At 38.3% G+C, this 19,046-nt stretch overlaps 1 protein-coding gene across 1 annotated transcript in view; it reads right to left on the minus strand.

Annotated features, from left to right (window-relative positions):
* Positions 1–19,046, minus strand: part of TOP1 (DNA topoisomerase I) — a 95,152-nt gene that overhangs the window by 8,258 nt on the left and 67,848 nt on the right. Inside the window, exons 10-16 of the mRNA XM_032294939.1 lie at positions 17,908–18,029; positions 16,900–17,022; positions 15,015–15,202; positions 13,625–13,769; positions 2,192–2,335; positions 1,299–1,484; positions 114–182 (exon numbers count right to left, since the gene is read on the minus strand). Coding sequence (XP_032150830.1) covers positions 114–182; positions 1,299–1,484; positions 2,192–2,335; positions 13,625–13,769; positions 15,015–15,202; positions 16,900–17,022; positions 17,908–18,029 — 977 coding nt within the window. The remainder of the gene's footprint in view (positions 1–113; positions 183–1,298; positions 1,485–2,191; positions 2,336–13,624; positions 13,770–15,014; positions 15,203–16,899; positions 17,023–17,907; positions 18,030–19,046) is intronic.

Here is a 19,046-nt window from a genome sequence, read left to right on the forward strand (position 1 = left end):
CAGGATGCCACAGAGCAGGCCAGGCTAAAGGAAGAGCCCATTATCTGCCAGCAACCTTCACCTTTAGGTTCTGGCTGGGACTCCCTTCAACCCAGTATGCTTTGTCTACTCACATTGAGTCTATCAAAAAGATCATCCTCAGGCTGCTTGTTCTCCATAAATAGTTGTAGGTTCTTAAAAACCTAAAAGAAATAAGTGAATCCTAATTATTACTCTTTTTAAAAATCCTAACCTTAGAAATAATCCCAAACTTACAGAAACTTGCAAAGAAAAAAAAGGCACAGGAACATGCATACATCCTTCACCCAGATTCACTGTTAACATTTTACCTCATTCATCATTTACACAGGGTGCATGTATGTTCACTCACTCTCCATGCGTATATTTACAGATATATATACATAATTATTTGCTCTGGGCCATTTATAAGTACTTGCTTATGATATGGTCCTTTAACCCTAAATATTTCAGTTTGTACGTTGTAAAAATGGATATACCCTTACATTTACACAGTATTTATCAGCTTCAAAAATTTACATTGATACATACTGTTATCTAATCTACTGTCCACAATCCAATTTTGTCACTTTACCTGATGATGCCCTTTACCTCATCAGTATAGAATCCAATCTAAGGTCAGGTATTACATTTAATTGTCAAATCGCTTTAGCATCTAATAGAGTATTCTTCCACAGCCAGCAAAGCCTAACTACTGATTAAATCTGAGACTGCTGCTGGGCTGGATTATTAGGATCCTGCACACTATAGGTCTCTGGTTCCAGTCCAATACTTTGGAAAAAATTAGGTTGGGACTATGGAGCTCTAGCACCCTCTTCAGTGGTGGGATCTGGGGACTAATAGATTAACCTTTCACTCAGTCAGGAGTTGGAGAGAGGCTAAGTAAAGATGCAAACTGACAAATGTCCTTATCAGAAAGGTAATACAGGGTGGGACAGTGACTAAAAGGAGGTACACAAGACATCAAATATTACCTCTCCCCTCTTTCAAGTCATTTATTTATTTTAATTTTAGAGGCAGGGTCTCACTATGTTGGCCAGGCTAGAGTACAGTGGATATTTACAGGTGTGATCAGAGCTTACTATAGCCTCAAACTTTTGGCCTCCAGTGATTCTCCTGTGTCAGTCTTCTAAGTAGCTGGGACTACAGGCATATGCCACAATGCCTGTCTCAAGTCACTTTTGCTGGTAGCCAGCAAAGTGCAGAGCACACAAAGCAGTCAAGCAATGCCTGTTGAATAATGAAAAACAAGCCAGACAGTACAGACTACATTAACTTACTCGTTTTTCAACAGGGACCTTGTTGTAGTATCTGATGGAGTCCTTCCCAAGGAAGTCAAACTCTACCACGTATTCCTGACCATCCAACTCTGGGTGTAGATTGATGTGCTCCACACGAAGTGAGCAGCAACCCACAGTGTCTGCTGTTTCTCCTTCCTCCTTTTCATTGCCTGCTCTCAGAGCAAGCTGCCCAGGAAAGAAAAGATGATCATGAATGAAGAGACATGACCCTTATACAATTTCTATGAATCCAAAACAGAAGCCTTCCAATTCTGTTTGAGGCCAGAGCATCAGTCAGCATGGCCTGCAAACTCTGGATTCTGCAGTGTTACTTCCTCACCCGCCACCTATGAAAACTACAGGGACGCTAAAGAGTCAAGCTTCTCTTCTCCCTATTTTGTTTTCTGAAATGGGGGTGGAGAAAAGAAAAAAAATAAAGTAGCAAATCAGGGAGTGCTGCTACTCTGGGCAATCAAACTCAAAAAGCTAGTGTGAATTTCGAGACAATTCAAAACTTATGTTAAAATATAAGCAATACAAAATAGAGAAAAACAAAATTTTTTTTCATCTCATGAGTACCAAGAAATTGGTCTCCTCTAGAGCATGGTCTTTCAAACTATAATGGTGATACCTGCATGGTTTATTTAACCAATTTTGTAAGCTATAACCAACTTTTTCTAAAGGAATGAAATAAGAGTAAAAAAACAAATCTGAATCCACTGCTCACAGGCTAAGCATTGTTTTGTGCAACTTTTGATTCAGTTATACACACAAATATATTTATATGTGTGTTGAGCTGCGATATACAGTATGTGCCACAGGGCCTGGGGCAGAGCAGAAGCTCCCTTTGTTAAGCTCAACACCAGACAATGCCGATAGGAAGATGCTTTCACCTTGTCGATGAAGTACAGAGCTACGGCTCTCTGCCGGACTTTCATCTCTTTGGACTTCCAGTCTTCTCGATACTGGTTCCGGATCTTGTCCACACATTTTTTCAGCCGTCGAGCAGTCTCGTATTTCTGCCAGTCTTTCTCACCCTGTAAAGACCCAACCCCAAAGGTAGTTTACTTTGGGACAGTGTAGTAAAGATGACTTTGAATATCAAAGTTCAGAACTCTGAACAGACCAGGCACAGAAGCTCACGCCTGTAATCCTAGCACTTTGGGAGGCTGAGGCAGGCAGATCACCTGAGGTCAGGAGTTCAAGACCAGCCTGACCAATATGGCGAAACCCTGTCTCTACTAAAAACACAAAATTAGCCAGGCAAGGTGGCGCATGCCTATAATCCCAACTAGCTAATCGGGACGCTCAGGCACAAGAATCGCTTGAATGTGGGAGGTAGATGTTGCAGTTAGCTGAGATTGCACCACTGCACTCCTGGGTGACAGCCTGGGTGACAAAGCCAGACTCTATCTCAAAAACAACAACAAAAAATAACTCTGAATGAAAGAGCAGGAACTTGACCTTAAGCAAAGGTAAAAAAGAATAGTACTGAAGAGAGAGTTTGGCACATTTCCTGGTAAGAATGTACGCTATCCCATTTCACTGCCAAGCACAACTGACTTCTGAGGCTTTCCCAAAGTTTCCAGCTTTAATTCTATAAAATGTTTATGTTCCTGGGAAAAACCCACATGGTATGTCCCAAAAACTGACTTCTGTCAACAAGAAGCATATAATCACCCCCATTCCCACATCAATTTCAGAGCCTTGCTGCCAAATTTGTGACCCAATAGCAGTTTTCTGCTAAGCCTGAATTCCATTAAATCTAAGACAACCATTTACAATGTGGTGGAGCTGTCAAAGCAGAACCAAAGACTACAACATATAATTATTAAGGAACACAATGACTTCCAGGAACAGCCATCCATAATTATTCACTATTTTCTAACTTCTGCATTTAAAAGCATTTCTTGATGAGATTGAGAGAAATTATGTTTCTGGGAAGACTTTAAAAAAGTAAGAGCTTTTGGTGGAAGGGTTAAAAGTTGATTCTAAAGCCAATGAAGGGTTATTTAAACTGTGAGAAAACGGAATCTAAACAATAGTGAAGATTTCTGCTACCAAGCTGAAGGAAAAAATACAAGCAAGAGCCAATAATGACGAGTGAGAAGAGGAAAAAAAGTCAAGAAATCCCAGAAGCAGGGAGTTACACAGCATAAAACAGACTACATGACGTAAACACAGAGAAGGAATTTAAGAATCTCTGCTCTTAATTTCCCCACCCGTAACAAAGGAAAGTGGTAGTGTTTTCTACCCACATATGCCTGGTTTCTGACTATGAGTTGGACCCGTGGTCCTTGAGACATAAGACCTGTGGTCAAGATAACCAGCCTTTCAGCCTGGGCAAAGGAGCATGACCCTATCCAGAAGGGAAAAAAAAAAAAAAAAAAAAAGATAACCAGACTCTGGGTGTGCAGAAGCATGAGATACCTAGAGCAAGAAATGTCTCCACTTCTCAATCCTAACAAGCACTCAGAAATTCAAGCTTACACAGTTAAGCTAAGGAGTCATTAGCACCCTCACAATCACGTGTACCAGTGGTATCTACCTGTTTGGCTACAAAACAAGAATTTCAGTAACTACCTGCTATTGTGGGTGCGTGATTTAATGGTTGGTGCTGCAGAAAAAAAAATGCCTAAGTCTTATTTCCTGGGGAGCTGAAATTCCTCCTCTTTCTAAGTACATTTTGACATTTTACAGTGTGAATAAGGTGAGATACAAGCTGTCCTCATGCACAAGTTGGTAATAAATCTTCATGACAATTGTTCTTACACATGCATTGAAAAATTGGACACAAAAAGCTCACCTTCAACAGTACGGTACCAATTCAGGAATGGCCTCTTTCCCCTCACTCTAGTGCACATGGAGTACCAAAGCCTGTCTCAAAGTCCCTAGGGTTACATTTTCTCAGTTCCTTAGTCATGCCACTGGAACGTAAGGTAGGAGTCAGGCAAATGAGATTTAGAAAAACCCAACCTATACATCATTCACAGGATACTACCAGACTAACTTTTCTTCACAGGCTAGTTGGGCTCTTGGACCAAGGACCCAGGATTCTCTCAAGTTAAGCTGAGATGGAGGTGGGGGCAGAAGCCACCCCACTTAGATCCAGCAGGAGATGACTGCCTCCAAGAAGTATGCTTGTCCCTGCAGTGTTCAATACCCTGAACAAGCTTTCTTAGACTACTTTTAGAAAATAAACTATCCATCTAGGTCTTCGAGGCAAGGTCTCACAAAACCATCTCAAGACAAGGAATCTACTGGAGAAGGCAAGGCTGCCTTTCACCACCTCTCTTCTTTCCCTATTCAGTCACACCTCCGAAATGGGCAAAAATCTGATTTAACTGATTGTAGGTGACATTCTTTGGATGACTTTTTTAAACTAGTATGCCCACTATACTGTTTCTCTAATATAGTTGCTATCCATTCAGCAGAGTGAGTAAGTGGAATCAGGATCTGGATTCAAGATTACAAAGTAGGAGGTGAAGAGGCAAACTGGACCCTGTTTTCTAGCAACTCTTAGACGTTTGTATTGGGGAAGATGACATTTCCCAGTATTATTACATAGCTCTTTATTTCCCTTCTTGGTCAGTCTCCACCAAGCAACCACTGATCCTTCAATATGATTATCATCACAGGTTAGTTTTGCCTAGTGTAGATGATATAAATGCAATCATACTGTATAAACTCATTTCTGTTTGCCCTTTTAACTTAATTTTGTTGATTATTTGTTTTTGAGATGGAGTCTTGCTCTGTCACCCAGGCTGGAGTGCAGTGGTGCAATTTTGGGTCACTACAACCTCCGTCCCCCAGGTTCAAGCAATTCTCATGTCTCAGCCTTCCGAGTAGCTGGGATTATAGGTGCATGACATATCCAGCTAATTTTTGTATTTTTTGTGAAGACAGGGTTTCGCCATGTTGGCCAGGGTGGTCTCGAACTCCTGACCTCAAGTGATCCACCCGCCTCAGCTTCCCAAAGTGCCTGGATTACAGGCATGTGCCACCGCACCTAGCCCTCAACACGTTTTTCAGATTCATCCATGTTGTTGAATGTATCAGTAGTTCACTCCTTTAACTGCTGACAAGTATAGTATATTCTATGACCATACCATAATGTGTTACCTATTCTCCTGGGATGTTTCCAGTTTTGCACTCTTATGAATATAGCACTGCTATGAACATTCTTGTAGAAGTCTAGTCTTTTCATGGACAAGTACATTTTTATTTCACTTGGGTTAAAAATATCTAGAAATGGAATTCGTATTTCACTGCGGTTAAATCTTCATTCCATCAACAATTAGTGATGTCAAGCACTCTTTCATTTGCTTATTTATTGGCCATTCCTATGTCTTCTTTTGTATAGTATATGTTCAAGTCTTTTGCTCTTTTTATTATGGAGCTATAGGAATTCTTTGTATAGTCTGGATATAAGCCCTTTGCCAGATAAACATGTTGCAAATATTTTCTTTTAGTTTGTAGATTCTTTATTTTAGCAGTGCCTTTTTGCTGAACATAATTTTTTATTTTTAATGAAGTCTATTTAGTTAATTGTTTCTCTTGTTTTCTGTCCTAAGGAATCCACTCTAAGTTCATATTCTACCATGATATCACGTACAAGCTTTAATATTTTAGTCTTATCACTTAGGTTTATGTTAGTCTTATTAATAGATTTAAAATTTTTTGAATTTTATGCCAAGATACCAGGCTCAGAATATATACATATTTTTTTTAATGAGCTTGTGTCTTGTCTTCTAATAGAACTCAACAAAATGAGATCTTCCCAAGATGAATTTTGTGAAGATATTTTCCTTCACAGTTAGCCCTTTAATCCCTACGTGGTTACACATAAAAGGCTGTAGGCACATACATCTTTGGAACCTCACAGAATTCTAGACGCTAAAGAGAAAAAAGGCAGAGGCACTGAGGGTATTTTAACAGGAAGGACTTAACGCAACATGATGTCAACACTGATCCTAAAGTTTGCTGTACTTCATTTGAAAGAAAAACCAATGATAAATTCTGTTTGTAAGGTTAAGGCTGGTTTGAAAAACCTTAATTTTACTAAGGGCTACTTTTCTAGGTTGTGAGAGCAGGTAATGCTTCCAAATTTCGCAGCAGATTGTACTTAGCAGTGAGTGCCTTTAAGCAGCCCTTCTGTAAACTCTTAGATTATGCAGGATAAGAAACTCATGGGTTATCTGGAATCAGTGTTTCCTTGGTTGAAACTGCAGGTTACAGAAGGCCAGCTGTCATTCTAGTGCTATTTCAGATTCTATGGGCAGGAGGCACACAGTCGGGGAGAAAGGGAATGGAAATACACTTGCTAGGTGTCTGTGTAATGGAAATCCTGGGAGGAAAAGCAAAAACAAACTGGGAAGAACATAAAAAGATATGAATGAGTTCAGGACAACCTTTTCAGTACCTAGATAAAGTGTTACTATAGTTTTCAAGAATCCCAATCCTTTCAATGACCTTTGAGGCTAGAAGTCCTTGTGGCAACGACTGCAAGTAGGCCCATTCATTTCCAGAAAGGGAACAAAGACAGGGGACGTAAGCAGTGTACACTTCAGCTGTTCTACACCTTGGTGCTCTTTTTACACTTGAATGTTTCAATTTTTTTAATTGTCAAAAATTCATAGTTCACATCAAGCTTGTGCTAAATTTCTTGAAAGAGCACAGATGGGAAAGAATGATACATTATTATGTGAGGAAAGTAAGTAAAATATAAACACAAGAGTAAGCAAAGACGACTCTCAGAATAGGAGACATCTCCGGAGGCTGAGCAGAAATGTGAAGAACAAAAGCATCATGATGGTAGTAGCCTCCCATATAGCCAACCTAAAGCCCTTCATGAAGTAAAACCACCAGTTACCACCCTTCAACACTCTACTACAAAAACGAAATCTGTTATTGACTGCTGGGTCACAGTAAGTCATGCTTTAATTATGTTTGCTCCAAGTATGTAGCAATCTAAGTGCTCTAGGCTGGATATTGTGGCTCATGCCTACCCAGCATTCTGGGAAGCCAAGATAGGAGGATCACTTCTTGCTCCATGCAAGAACGGGAGGACCTGAAGTCATTAGCTTGGGCTTAGCTGGGCTAGGAGACTCCCTCTAAGACAGGAAGTAATGAAAAGAGGAGAAGAAGGGGAAGAAAAGAGAACAATACATAAACAAAAAACATTTCCCAGTTAAAAGAGCTTACAGACAGAAATTTCCAAAGACACAAGGAAAATGGCTCAGAACAACTGCCAATGGTAATCAGCACATGAATTCTCTTCAGGAAACATTTTACGGAATAATCTTACAAAGACTTTCAAGTGAATATATTTAGTATGCACAAAAAGATATAAAATCTAAAAAGAACATCAAATTATAAAACAAAATCAGATATATAATTAGAAATTTTGAAAACAAAAAGTGGCAATTGAAATAAATTACAGATGGAATAAATTTTGATTAAATATAATTAGAAACAGAATTAGTGAATTGGAAGTGAGTGCTAGAACTCACCCAAAATGAAGTATTCCCCGGAACTTAAAAGTTGGAAAAAAATCAGATATGAAAATATAGTTTAAAAGAGACGTCTAGATTGAAAAGTGCCAACATTCATCTAATAGGACTTTAAAAAAGAACTACAGAGGGAATGGTCTAGAAAGTATGCAAGAAGTAACGACTGGTAATACTGTAGGATAAAATACATTAGTCCTCAGATTGAAAGTCTGACTATCTATAAAAACATACCTATCCCTGAATACAGCATAGTGAAACCAGAATCTATCAATGATAAGACAATTTCTTTATTGGAGAAAAGACAGATTATGAGTTAAGATGAAAATAAAAAAATTTTCAGGTAAATAAACGTGAGTGAGTGCCACTGCTGGATTTTTACTAAAAAAATTAAAGGGTGTATTTCAACAAGACAAGAAACCCCAGAAGGTACGAGATACAAAAAACACTGAGTATAAAAGTTAATTAAACATTTGACGTGACTGCTGCTGACCATGGGAAGGGTTAGGGTTTTATGAATAACTGTATTTAAAAATAAAAAGGAAAACTTAAAGAAATGTAAAATATAAGAACTGAAAATGAAGAACAAAAATTGTTTTTATAGATAATTATCTATGTAGAAACCCCAAATGACAGACACTTTTAGAACGAAGAGTTCAGCAACCCTAAACAACTCTGAGCACCTCTTCTATTTGCTACCAGATACAAGATCAGCACCCCAAAATTATAAGCATTACCACTTCAGGAATAACCAACAGAAACATAATGGGAAAAAAAAATTTCATTCACATTAGCAATAAAAACGACAAGATCACTTAAAAATTTTGAAAATGTGTAAAACCTTTACAAAGAAAATTACAAAACTGTATTGGTGGATACATTCAAAAGATATGAATTAATGGAGACAGGTATAACATGTTCATGAATTGGAAACTCAATTATATTGTATCTTTCCCTTGTTAATCTATAAGTGTACTGCAATTCCAATAAAAATCTCAACAGTTTTCATTAGAATTTGACAAGTTTATCTACAGTTTTCATTAGAATTGGACAAGCTTATCTTAAGTTAATATGAAACAGCAGAGGGCCAAGAACAGCCAAAGCAATTTTGAAGAATCAAACAAACTTGTCCTACTCAATAGACTTTATAAAGCTACAGTAGTTAAGACAGTATGCTACTGATGCAGAAACAGACAAACTAACTAATTAAAGAGGACAGAGAGCTAAGAAACAGTCTGACATATATGTAGATATATCTGATATAGGACAGAGGAGGTAATATAACTAACTAGTTTTGTGACAACAGGTTACTCATTTGGAAAATTTATTAGATTTCAACTTCATTCCATACACAAAAATACATTCTAGTGGATCTAAGACCCAAATGTAAAAAGCAAAACTTTAGAAACGTTTGTTAGCAAGGATATGGAAAAAGAGGAATACTGTGTAGGTGGGGGTGTGAGGGGAGGGAGGAAGAGAATGATGATGTAATTGAAGTACTTAAGACAACAATTTGGAAATATCTAATAAAGAATGTATAAAACAAATTTTCATCCATATTACAAGAAAAATGTGTTTCTTCCAGCGCTGTTTATAACAACAAGAGACTGTATAACAAATCTAAATGCCTCTTAAGAGAATAGAGACAGGGCACAGTGGCTCACGCCTGGAACCCTTTGTGAGACTGAGGTAAGCAGATCACCTGAGGTCAGTTCAAAACTCTCCTGGCCAACATGGTCAAATTCTGTCTCTACTAAAAATACAAAAATTAGCTGGGCATGGTGGCATGTGACTGTAATCCCAGCTACTCTGGAGGCTGAGGCACCAGAACCACTTGAATCCAGGAGGCAGAGGTTAGAGTGAGCCAAGATCAGCCACTTCACTCCAGCCTGGGTGACAGAGTGAGACTCTGTCTCAAAAAACCAACAAAAACCAACAGAATAGATAAGTTTTTATTATATGATAGAATACCATGTAACAAAATGGATTAATTAAAAGTGTAGGTTAAGATAATAAAACCTCAAAATCAAAGCTGGAGAGAAATAAGTTGCAGAATGATCCCAATAACATACCTAATTTAAAACTATAACTTCGTTTTTAGTTTATAGTATGTTGTACAATATATATGTTTTTGGTGTATAATAGTTTACAACATACTGTAAAAACGAGTTTTGGCTTTAAATTAGCATGTTACTGGTATGTTTCATATTGTAAAATTACATATTGTTTATGCACACATATACTGTAAAAATTAAAAAAAATATACATGAGAATAAAACCATGGAGTTCATAGTAATCTACAGGGAAGGAGGTGAATGCTATACAGGTGGCTTCAGCTATGTTTACCGAAGTATTTTTTATGAAATGAAACAATTGAGCACATAGGACATAATTTTAAGATTTGACAAAACCAGATGTTAGACATGCAAGTGTTCATTACACAATTATCTATTCCTGCATGTTTGAAATATTTCACTAAAAATAAAACCCCTAATGCTTGTATCTATTTATTTATTTTTTGATCTAAAAAGAGAATGCTTATTCCACTGGCAATATAAAAATGATTCAAGGCACTATCAAACCCCAACCTTTGAAGATCTCACTATTCTGCTTAGTAGGAGACAGCCTAAAAGAGAACTGAGAGCAAGCTCAAGAAATGATCATTTCTTTTTTGCCCAATGATACCACTTTTCCAGGCCTTGAATGACTCCTCTTGGGATCCCATTGCAGTTCAAATCAGGCACTTTGTCCTGAGAATAAGGTTCAGAGTCTAACTCTGGGTGACTTTTAGGTTCACTACCATAACCATCATCCAGAAACTTGCACAAATGTCTGTTGTGTATAGCAGTTAGCTGGATAATGTTGAATAAAAAATTGGCTGGCTCTCTGCCCTTGAGGCATTCTACCTGGTCTAACAAGGATCTCAGTCCTCAGAGAGTCTCCTACAATTAACTCTAATCCTTATCTGTACAAGTACTTAGCATACATATGTTATCTGTCACCTCTCTATCCCCATTGCCATCATTTGTCTAAGCCATCACCATTTCTTGCCTGAAGTACTGCAACAGCCTCTCATTGGCTTTGTGTCCATTCCAGTCTCTACAAGCAGCAGTAGAATGATGAATTATGTAACAAGTTTCCACAATATAAATCTGGTGTCATTTCCCTCTTTAAATCCCAGGTTGGTGGCTTCAAAGGAAAAGTAAAGGGTACGATCTGAGAGTATACCAGGGTACCTGATCCAGCCTCTAGGGTTCAGGGATGGCCTTTCTGAAGAGGTAACATTTAAGATGAGATTTACACAGTGAATAGGATTGTATCACTGGAAAGAACAGGCGAATGGTTGTTTCTAATAGAGAAAATAAAATAACCTTTTGAAACCCCAGACGTGAGAAAGAGCTTGGTAGTTTTGAGGTAAGAAAGGCAGGAGAGGAAGCTATATAGTGAGGCCAGCCAGATCTTCAGATACTAAAAAAATTTTTTTTTTTTACATTATCCTTTAAATTTATTTCCTCAGGCCATCCCTGAACCCCAGAGGCTGGATCAGGTACTCTGGTATACTCTCAAATGGTACCCTGTACTTTTCCTTTGCAGCATTTATAACAGTAGATGTCACAGGAAAGCATGAGGAGACTGAAGATCTAAGTTACATTCTAAGAAGATCTAAGTTATTCAAGTTAGTAGCCACTGAATCTTGGGCAAGTTTTTGGGCCTCCCAGAGACAAAGTTTTTTCATCTATAAATAGTGTCATTAATATACGTGTGGTATGCTTAAATGATCCAGATGTCACCTTACGTGAAAATGTTTTTAATAGTAACTCTGTCATTTTGATGATTTTTAAGTTGTGGTAGAATATACATACAATTTACCACTAGTAACATTTAGTAGTACATTTACAATGCTCTGCAACCATCACCGCTTGGTAATTATTTTTATCACTCCTTTTTAGAACCCCTATACCTCAACATACGCTGCTTACCACCCTCCCCTTTGTCCACAACACAGTTCTCTCTGTTTGAAATACTACTTTTAAGATCTAACCTTAACCTAATTTTCTTCATAAAAGTTTTTATCTAAGTGCTGCAAATAACTCCTCTGTTTATCTAATGCATTTAACTTTTATCTTTCTTCTAATACAACTGAATTCTTATCTAATCTGCCCACCAGCCTATAAGTACCTTGAGGGCTAAAACTATTGTTTTTCTGTATGTATACAACTTTGTGATACTTCAGAAGAGGAATACATGTTTCTTTAAATGACTAGTCTGTACATCATGACGGTTCTCTTTCTGATTTTGTACTTACCAAACTAGGAAAAGTATATTTTATTTTATTTTTTTTAATTTTTTGTGGGGGGATGGATAGACTTTCAGTCTGTCGCCCAAGGCTGGAGTGCAGTGGCGTGATCTCAGCTCACTGCAACCTCTGCCTTCCAGATTCCAGCGATTCTCCTGCCTCAGCCTCCCAAGTAGCTGGGATTACAGGTACCCGCCACCACACCTGGCTAATTTTTGTATTTTTAGTGAAGACAGTGTTTTGCCATGTTGGCCAGGCTAGTCTCCAACTCCTGACTTCAGCTGATCCACCCGCCTTGGCCTCTCAAAGTGCTGGGATGACAGGCTTGAGCCACTGCACCCGGCCGGAAGACTGTATTTTATAATTGAAGAAAATATATAAACGGGTATTTTTCATTAGAAAAGCAGTGATATATAAAAGAACACAAGGCTAAAAGCCAGAAAATGTACAGTTTAGTCTTCCCTGTTCACACAGCCTTTTTAGTTGTGGCTTTCACATCTTAACAGATGTTATAACCTATGAACCAGGATCAAGAACGTCTTTAATCCCAGGTCTCCTGCACATAAAACAGTCACAGTCTACATAGTTTCTAACAGAGAAAATAAAGTAGGCATTTGAAATCCCAGGGGTGAGAAAGAGCTTGGTAGTTTTGAGGGAAGAAAGAGGCAGGGGAGGAAGCTATATGGTGAGGGCAGCCAGATCTTCAGATATTTTTTTGAGTCCCACGAACTTCTTCCCTCCAATATACTATGAAATATATATCTAACAGACAAAAACACAGGCAAGGAAGAGGAAGTGATATTGTGAGGCCAGGCAAGAAACTGGAAACTTCTTCCCAGGAAGAAGTTTGTGGGACTCTCCAAAGCTGGATATACGTAGCTATTTGGCTAACAAGAACTGATTCCCAAGAGTTATCTCCTTGCAATAACAGTGTCAATAAATTACAATGCATAGGTATGTAACACAGTTTATGATGTGCTTTCACACACAATCATTTCATTTGGCCCTGGTGAAACTACCCCGGTGAGACTGTAAGGAAGCCAAAAGTAATATAAGACACTAGATTTTACAACTTGTTTCAGGATATACAGCAATTATATTCTCTTTCTCATAGCCAAGAAAGGTGAGGAAGTGGAAGAAAGCCGCAGAGACCAATATACAACCAACACAATTCAACACATTCTGACCACTGGACGGTAAGCAATGTGAAGGCAGGCACTACATCTATCTTGTTTAACAACATAATTCCTAGCACCAAACATATACTGTGTGTGGCACATATTGGAATTTCAGTAAATATTTGTGAATTAATAAATGAGTAAGATTACAATGTGACCAAAAAAAATGGAGGCACTGTAGGAAGATCACCATAATGCTAATTATGAAAGTACTTACCTTCTTTCAATGGGGAGGGTTTTTAACTTGTCAAAGTGATTCTAGGGGACGAGAACATTATATTCCAACAAAAAAGGGTTATTATCAGCTCCACGAACCAGTGTAGCTCTCAGCTATCCCCTTACCTTGATTCGTGAACTAGGGTTAAGCATGATGTACTTAATGGAACCTTGGATGTTCTCTGTCCAGGAAACCAGCCAAGTAACCTTGTTATCATGTCGGACCTCTTTCCACTTATGTCCTGGAGGAGGAGAAGGAACCTTGGCATCTCTGGAAGTAACACAGCAAGAGGATAGTGAAATGAGACATAAGGAATGATTTTACCACATATTTTTCCAAGTTATCTTAACAGTCAACGCAGTAGTCCCACCTTATGTAAGGTTTTAGTTGCCCTCAGTCAACTGTCATCTGAAAACATTCAATACAAAATTCCAAAAACGAACATTTCATGGCTGGGCGTGGTGGTTCACGCCTATAATCCAACACTTTGGGAGGCTGAGACAGGCGGCTCACAAGGTCAGGAGTTCAAGACCATCCTGGCCAATATGGTGAAACCCAGTCTCTACTAAAAATACAAAAATTAGCTGGGTGTGGTGGCACATGCCTGTAGTTCCACTTACTCGGGAGGCTGAGGCAGGAGAATTGCTTGAACCTGGGAGCAGAGGTTGCAGTGAGCTGAGATCACATCACTGCATTCCACCCTGGGTGATAGAGCGAGACTCTGTCTCAAAAAAAGTTTTTTTTCATAAGTTTTAAATTGCACATTGTTCTGAGGAGCGTGATAAAATCTCTTGTATTCCCGCCTAGGACCTGTAAACCATCCCTTTGTCCAGCATATCCATGCTGTATACGTCACTTGCCCCTGGGTAAGCTAGTAGCCGCTTTAGTTATCAGGTTGACTCTAATGGTTTTATAGTGCTTGTGTTCAAGTAACCTTCTTTTACTTAATAACGGCCCCAAAGTGCAAAAGTAGTGATGCTGGCATTTTGGATATGCCAAAGAGAAGCTGCAGAGTGCTTTAAATGAAAGGTGACAGTTCTTGACTTAATAAAGAAAAAAAAAAAAAAACTATATGCTCAAGTTGCTAAGATCTAAGGTAAGAATGAATCTTCCATCTGTGAAACTGTGAAGAAGGAAAAAGAAAGCTGTGCTGGTTTTGCTGTTGTACCTCAAACTGCAAAAGTTATAGCCACTGTATGTGATAAGTACTTAATAAAGATGGAAAAGGCATTAAATTTGTAGGTGGAAGGCATTAACAGAAATGGGTTCTAAGTGATGGCAATTGGGTCAAAGTTTCAGGCATCCACTGGGGGTCTTGGAACATATCCTCTATGGACGAGGGGAGACTATTGTACTTCAAAAACATCTGGAGACCTATACATGGAAATACTGTCCTGTTCTTAAGTATCTCCCTTCCCAAACAGTCCTGTGTAACCTGGGAAATATTCCCAAGTACTGACAACAAAGGACGCCCTCCACCTCCTTTCTGGCCCACAGGATGAAGTATGAGCTCACTTGCTACAGTTGATGATTATATCTTCGGGCATGATTCGTCTCTTCAGCATGCCCATCTTGGGGTGGTTGCCGCGGCCACGGAAAAGCCCAGGAGGCTCTATCTTGAAGTTAGCAATCCTCTCTTTGTGGTTATCCATAATACAGAAGCCATATTCTTTCAGTAATTTTTCATTCTCCTCTTTGATTTTCTGGAAGATAGCAAGAAAGTACTCAAAACAGATTCAGATTGCTTTTCTCTACTAATACATTTTCATTTCTTGTGGGAGACTAGGTCAAGGTAGAGAAAAGTCTGAAAATCATTAAAAAATAAGTTCAAATAAAGGGAAACTTCTAGTGGTTTTCTCAAACTTAAATACCGTGAAATTCTCCAAAAAGACTTGCTTGTAAGGGTTGACTTCAACTAAATTCAAAACTGATTATTGTGTCTTAAATGATGTATGTTTATACATGTTGTTCGAGTGTTTTTAAATGTACTTTAAAAATTCATACTGTTTTATTGAGTACTGTCAAAACAGGAGATGGAGAAGTCTGACAGAGCCTCATGAAAGAATAGCTCAAGCCATTTAGTTAAACAGCATTTAAACAGCTTAAAAACATGAGTTTTTAAGCCCAGACAGATCTGTCACTAATTCTTTCATAGGGATACAGGTATATACACTCTACACTATGATCCTTGCTCCAAAAAGCTGGGGTACGATGGGTGAGATTTTGAACCTCCTTACCCTTTATTGACTCTTTGCCAAATTATATACTTATTGATTCAATTTAACTAAGTCCTGCTGCCTTGTGGATGGGAATAGGCTCAGACCTTGCTGGCAGCAGGTGTCCTTGGCAGGGCTCTGGCAAGGGGATGTCTATAAAATCTATCTTTGGATTGAAATTCTAAGAACAAAGCTCCAAAGTGATATTTTAAGTTTCAAAATGCCCCTAAGGTAAATGATATACTAAATTTCACTAACTTGGAATATTGAGGATAAGACTTACCTGAGACTGAAAAGTCTGATGTGTTTAACATTCTTATAGTAACTCATTAATTTTTAAACTAGTGGCCAAATAAGTACCATGAAATAATGAGTTATATAAATACAACAGTCTAAATTATTTAAAATGCAAGTCCTTTAAAATACTGAAACTACAGGGATTTGAAGTACAAAGAATTCCTTAAAATCCTTAACTTCTGGACTTGTGATTGGAAAAAATGAAATTCTACCCTGGATTCCTCTAGTTCAGGGGCTTTTTCTAGAAAGAAAATATTTTAGGCTTGAACGCCACATAGTCTTTTGAAACTACTCATCTCTGTCACTGTTGCATAAACACAGCCATATATAATATGTAGACAAGTAGGGGCAGCTGGTTCCAATAAACCTTTTTTTAAAAAAAAAAATAAAATAAAAACAGGCAGCCTGTACAAGAAAAACGACATCCCAGCTGGATATCAGAAAAATCCTTCAGTAATGAGGATGGCCAAGGCAGGAAGATGGAGATGGATGAGCATGGCAAGATTCCAGAGTAAAACAGATCAAAAAACAGGGAGGTACATGGCCAGTATGATTTCATCTGTCTTAAATCCTTAATGTCCAGTAGCCACTGTGTGACAGGTCTGCCCATCCTTAATTACTATATTATTGGCTGGAGTTACTGACTGGTTTTTAGGTCATTGAAACACCAGGGTTCCTAAAGGGACCTACTGAGCAAAGTACTCATTCACAATTTTCAGTCTAACTAAGACCTTTAAGAAAATTTAGACTTTGAGAATTCTAAGTCTTTAGCATAGAATGATGTGAAATCACTCAAATCAATGTTTTGTCATAGGAACCAACAAGAAAATTAAATAAACCAATCATGATTCCAAAATTCTCCAGAGGTTTAATAACTTTTATAGTACCAGTTTCTCTTCTTTGCTCATCTGTTTCCGAGCTTCCGTCTGGGCTTTGAAATACTGGCTCATCTGGGTAAAATCACATTTGCTTAGGTTGGTGATAATGTTCTTCTCTTCATTAGTCATTTCCTAGTCAAAAGAAAAGGGGAAGATGAAACAAAAACATACTAATAAGTCCTTGGGTTTCTTTGCAATTACACCCAAGCACCATTTTTTTCAGTCAAAGGTTTCTAGAAGTGGCTAATCTCAATTAACAAATTTTGAAAAAAAAAATACAGTTGAATTACTTTATTCTATTACAAAATATGTATTTAATAATGTAAAAATGTTTTAATATAACTTATCGTGGAAAAAGATGAACTCTTAATGTGGTTTCTTAGACTCCATGGCACACTGCCCCGAGGCATGTGAACACAAGTTTGAAATCATTTGTTTTAGTAACAACAGAAACATTTCCATACTGATTCTCTCTTAGAAACATTACCCCTCTTCTATTCATTTATTAAATCTGCTTTTCAGAACTAGTTCAGGAAGTAAACTTTACTGCTGCCTTTGTCCACATTATCCAAATTGAGAATAATGAGATTTTTAAAAATCACCTAGGCAGATACAGCCTATGAGGTTTCAAGAGTAGAAAGTACCTAAAACAAATGAGCAAGAATTTACAGGGAATAGGACATCAGATTAACATTTCTCTTTGCAACAGCAGACATGGTGCAGTCCTGCAGAGACAAACTTTCCTGTGCGCAACTGGAGTTGAGGTTTTCTGTATGACCTAATCTGATACCCTCCTGCAATCACATGAGAGCCGACAGCAAAGATACACAAGTATTTTTTTTGGACAGAAACCCTACATAAAATAGTAAATGAACAGACAAAAAATGCACAAATTTAAATACAACAAAAATCCATAAAACTCAAATTTTACATCAGGAAATGTTTTGGAAGATTATAATTACTTAGTACTTGACTGTTTTGCAAGGTACTAGGATTTTAACACATGGGCTACAGTACCTTTCTCCAGTCTTTAAAGAAATTTTTCCTAAATATTTCCTTAGTAGTATATTCATGGTCGAGCATTTTTGCAAAGAACGTAGCTACTTCTTCTGCTTTGGGGCTCAGCTTCATGACTTTACCTAGAGAAAAAAGTGGTTCCAAAAAGTGAGGTATAGTATTCATGTTCTAAGTATAAATACCCAGGGCTAGCGAATTCTCTTTAATAATGGTCTTCTCATGGTATATAAAGGTCTGGTGACATATAGTAACAACAACAACAAAGACAACATACTGATTTATATTTACTTGTACAAATTCTCCTTCTCTTTAGCATATATTTACCTGGGTCATTCTCTGGAGACTATGCCAGTTAATTGTTCCCAGGTGCCTGCTCAGGACAGGGATGACCTGGGGGAGGCCCAGTCACTCTTCCTTTTCCTTTCAGCAAGCAGGGTCCTTTACACCTCTTCAATGGTTTTTAAAAATCAAATCCTCAGAGGGACTCCTGCCACTGCTAAGCTAAGCAGCCTCTGTTCAAGAAGGGGAGGAAGGGATAGGGCAGGGAGTGGAAGAAAGGAATTGTGGGGAAAAGAAATAGGCATCTTTCTTCTTCAAAGTTAGGTGGGTGGAATATGAATAAAAAAATATATATCCATAGCAGGCAAGCCCAGATTTCCCATAGGAAAAGCCTAAATAAGACCGTCTTCTAGAACCTTGCTATTCACCAAGTGGTTCACAGGCAGCACTGGCATCACATGGGAGTTTGTTAGAAACACAGAATCCCAGGCCCCCTCCTAGATCTACTGAATCAGAAATTACATTTTAACAAGACTTGGATGCACACTAGAGTTTGCGATGCACTGCTTTGGAACACGGGTACCAAGAGGCTCCCTCTTTCAGGGAACCAGGATGTATCCACAGCACAAGGATGACTGGGGTTCCTGGTGTATCCAATTGTTTATGTAAAAGCTGTCTCTAAAGGGGCCAGGCACAATGGCTCACACCTGTAATCCCAGCACTTTGGGAGGCTGAGGTGAGCAGATCACTTCAGGTCAGGAGTTCCATACCAGCCAGGCCAACATGGCAAAACTCCATCTCTACTAAAAATATAAAAAATTAGTGGCCGGGCGCGGTGGCTCACGCCTGTAATCCCAGCA

Source organism: Sapajus apella, unplaced genomic scaffold (assembly GCF_009761245.1).
Source record: "Sapajus apella isolate SASKATOON/1434 unplaced genomic scaffold, GSC_monkey_1.0 scaffold33, whole genome shotgun sequence".
In the NCBI taxonomy this organism is placed as follows: domain Eukaryota; kingdom Metazoa; phylum Chordata; class Mammalia; order Primates; family Cebidae; genus Sapajus; species Sapajus apella.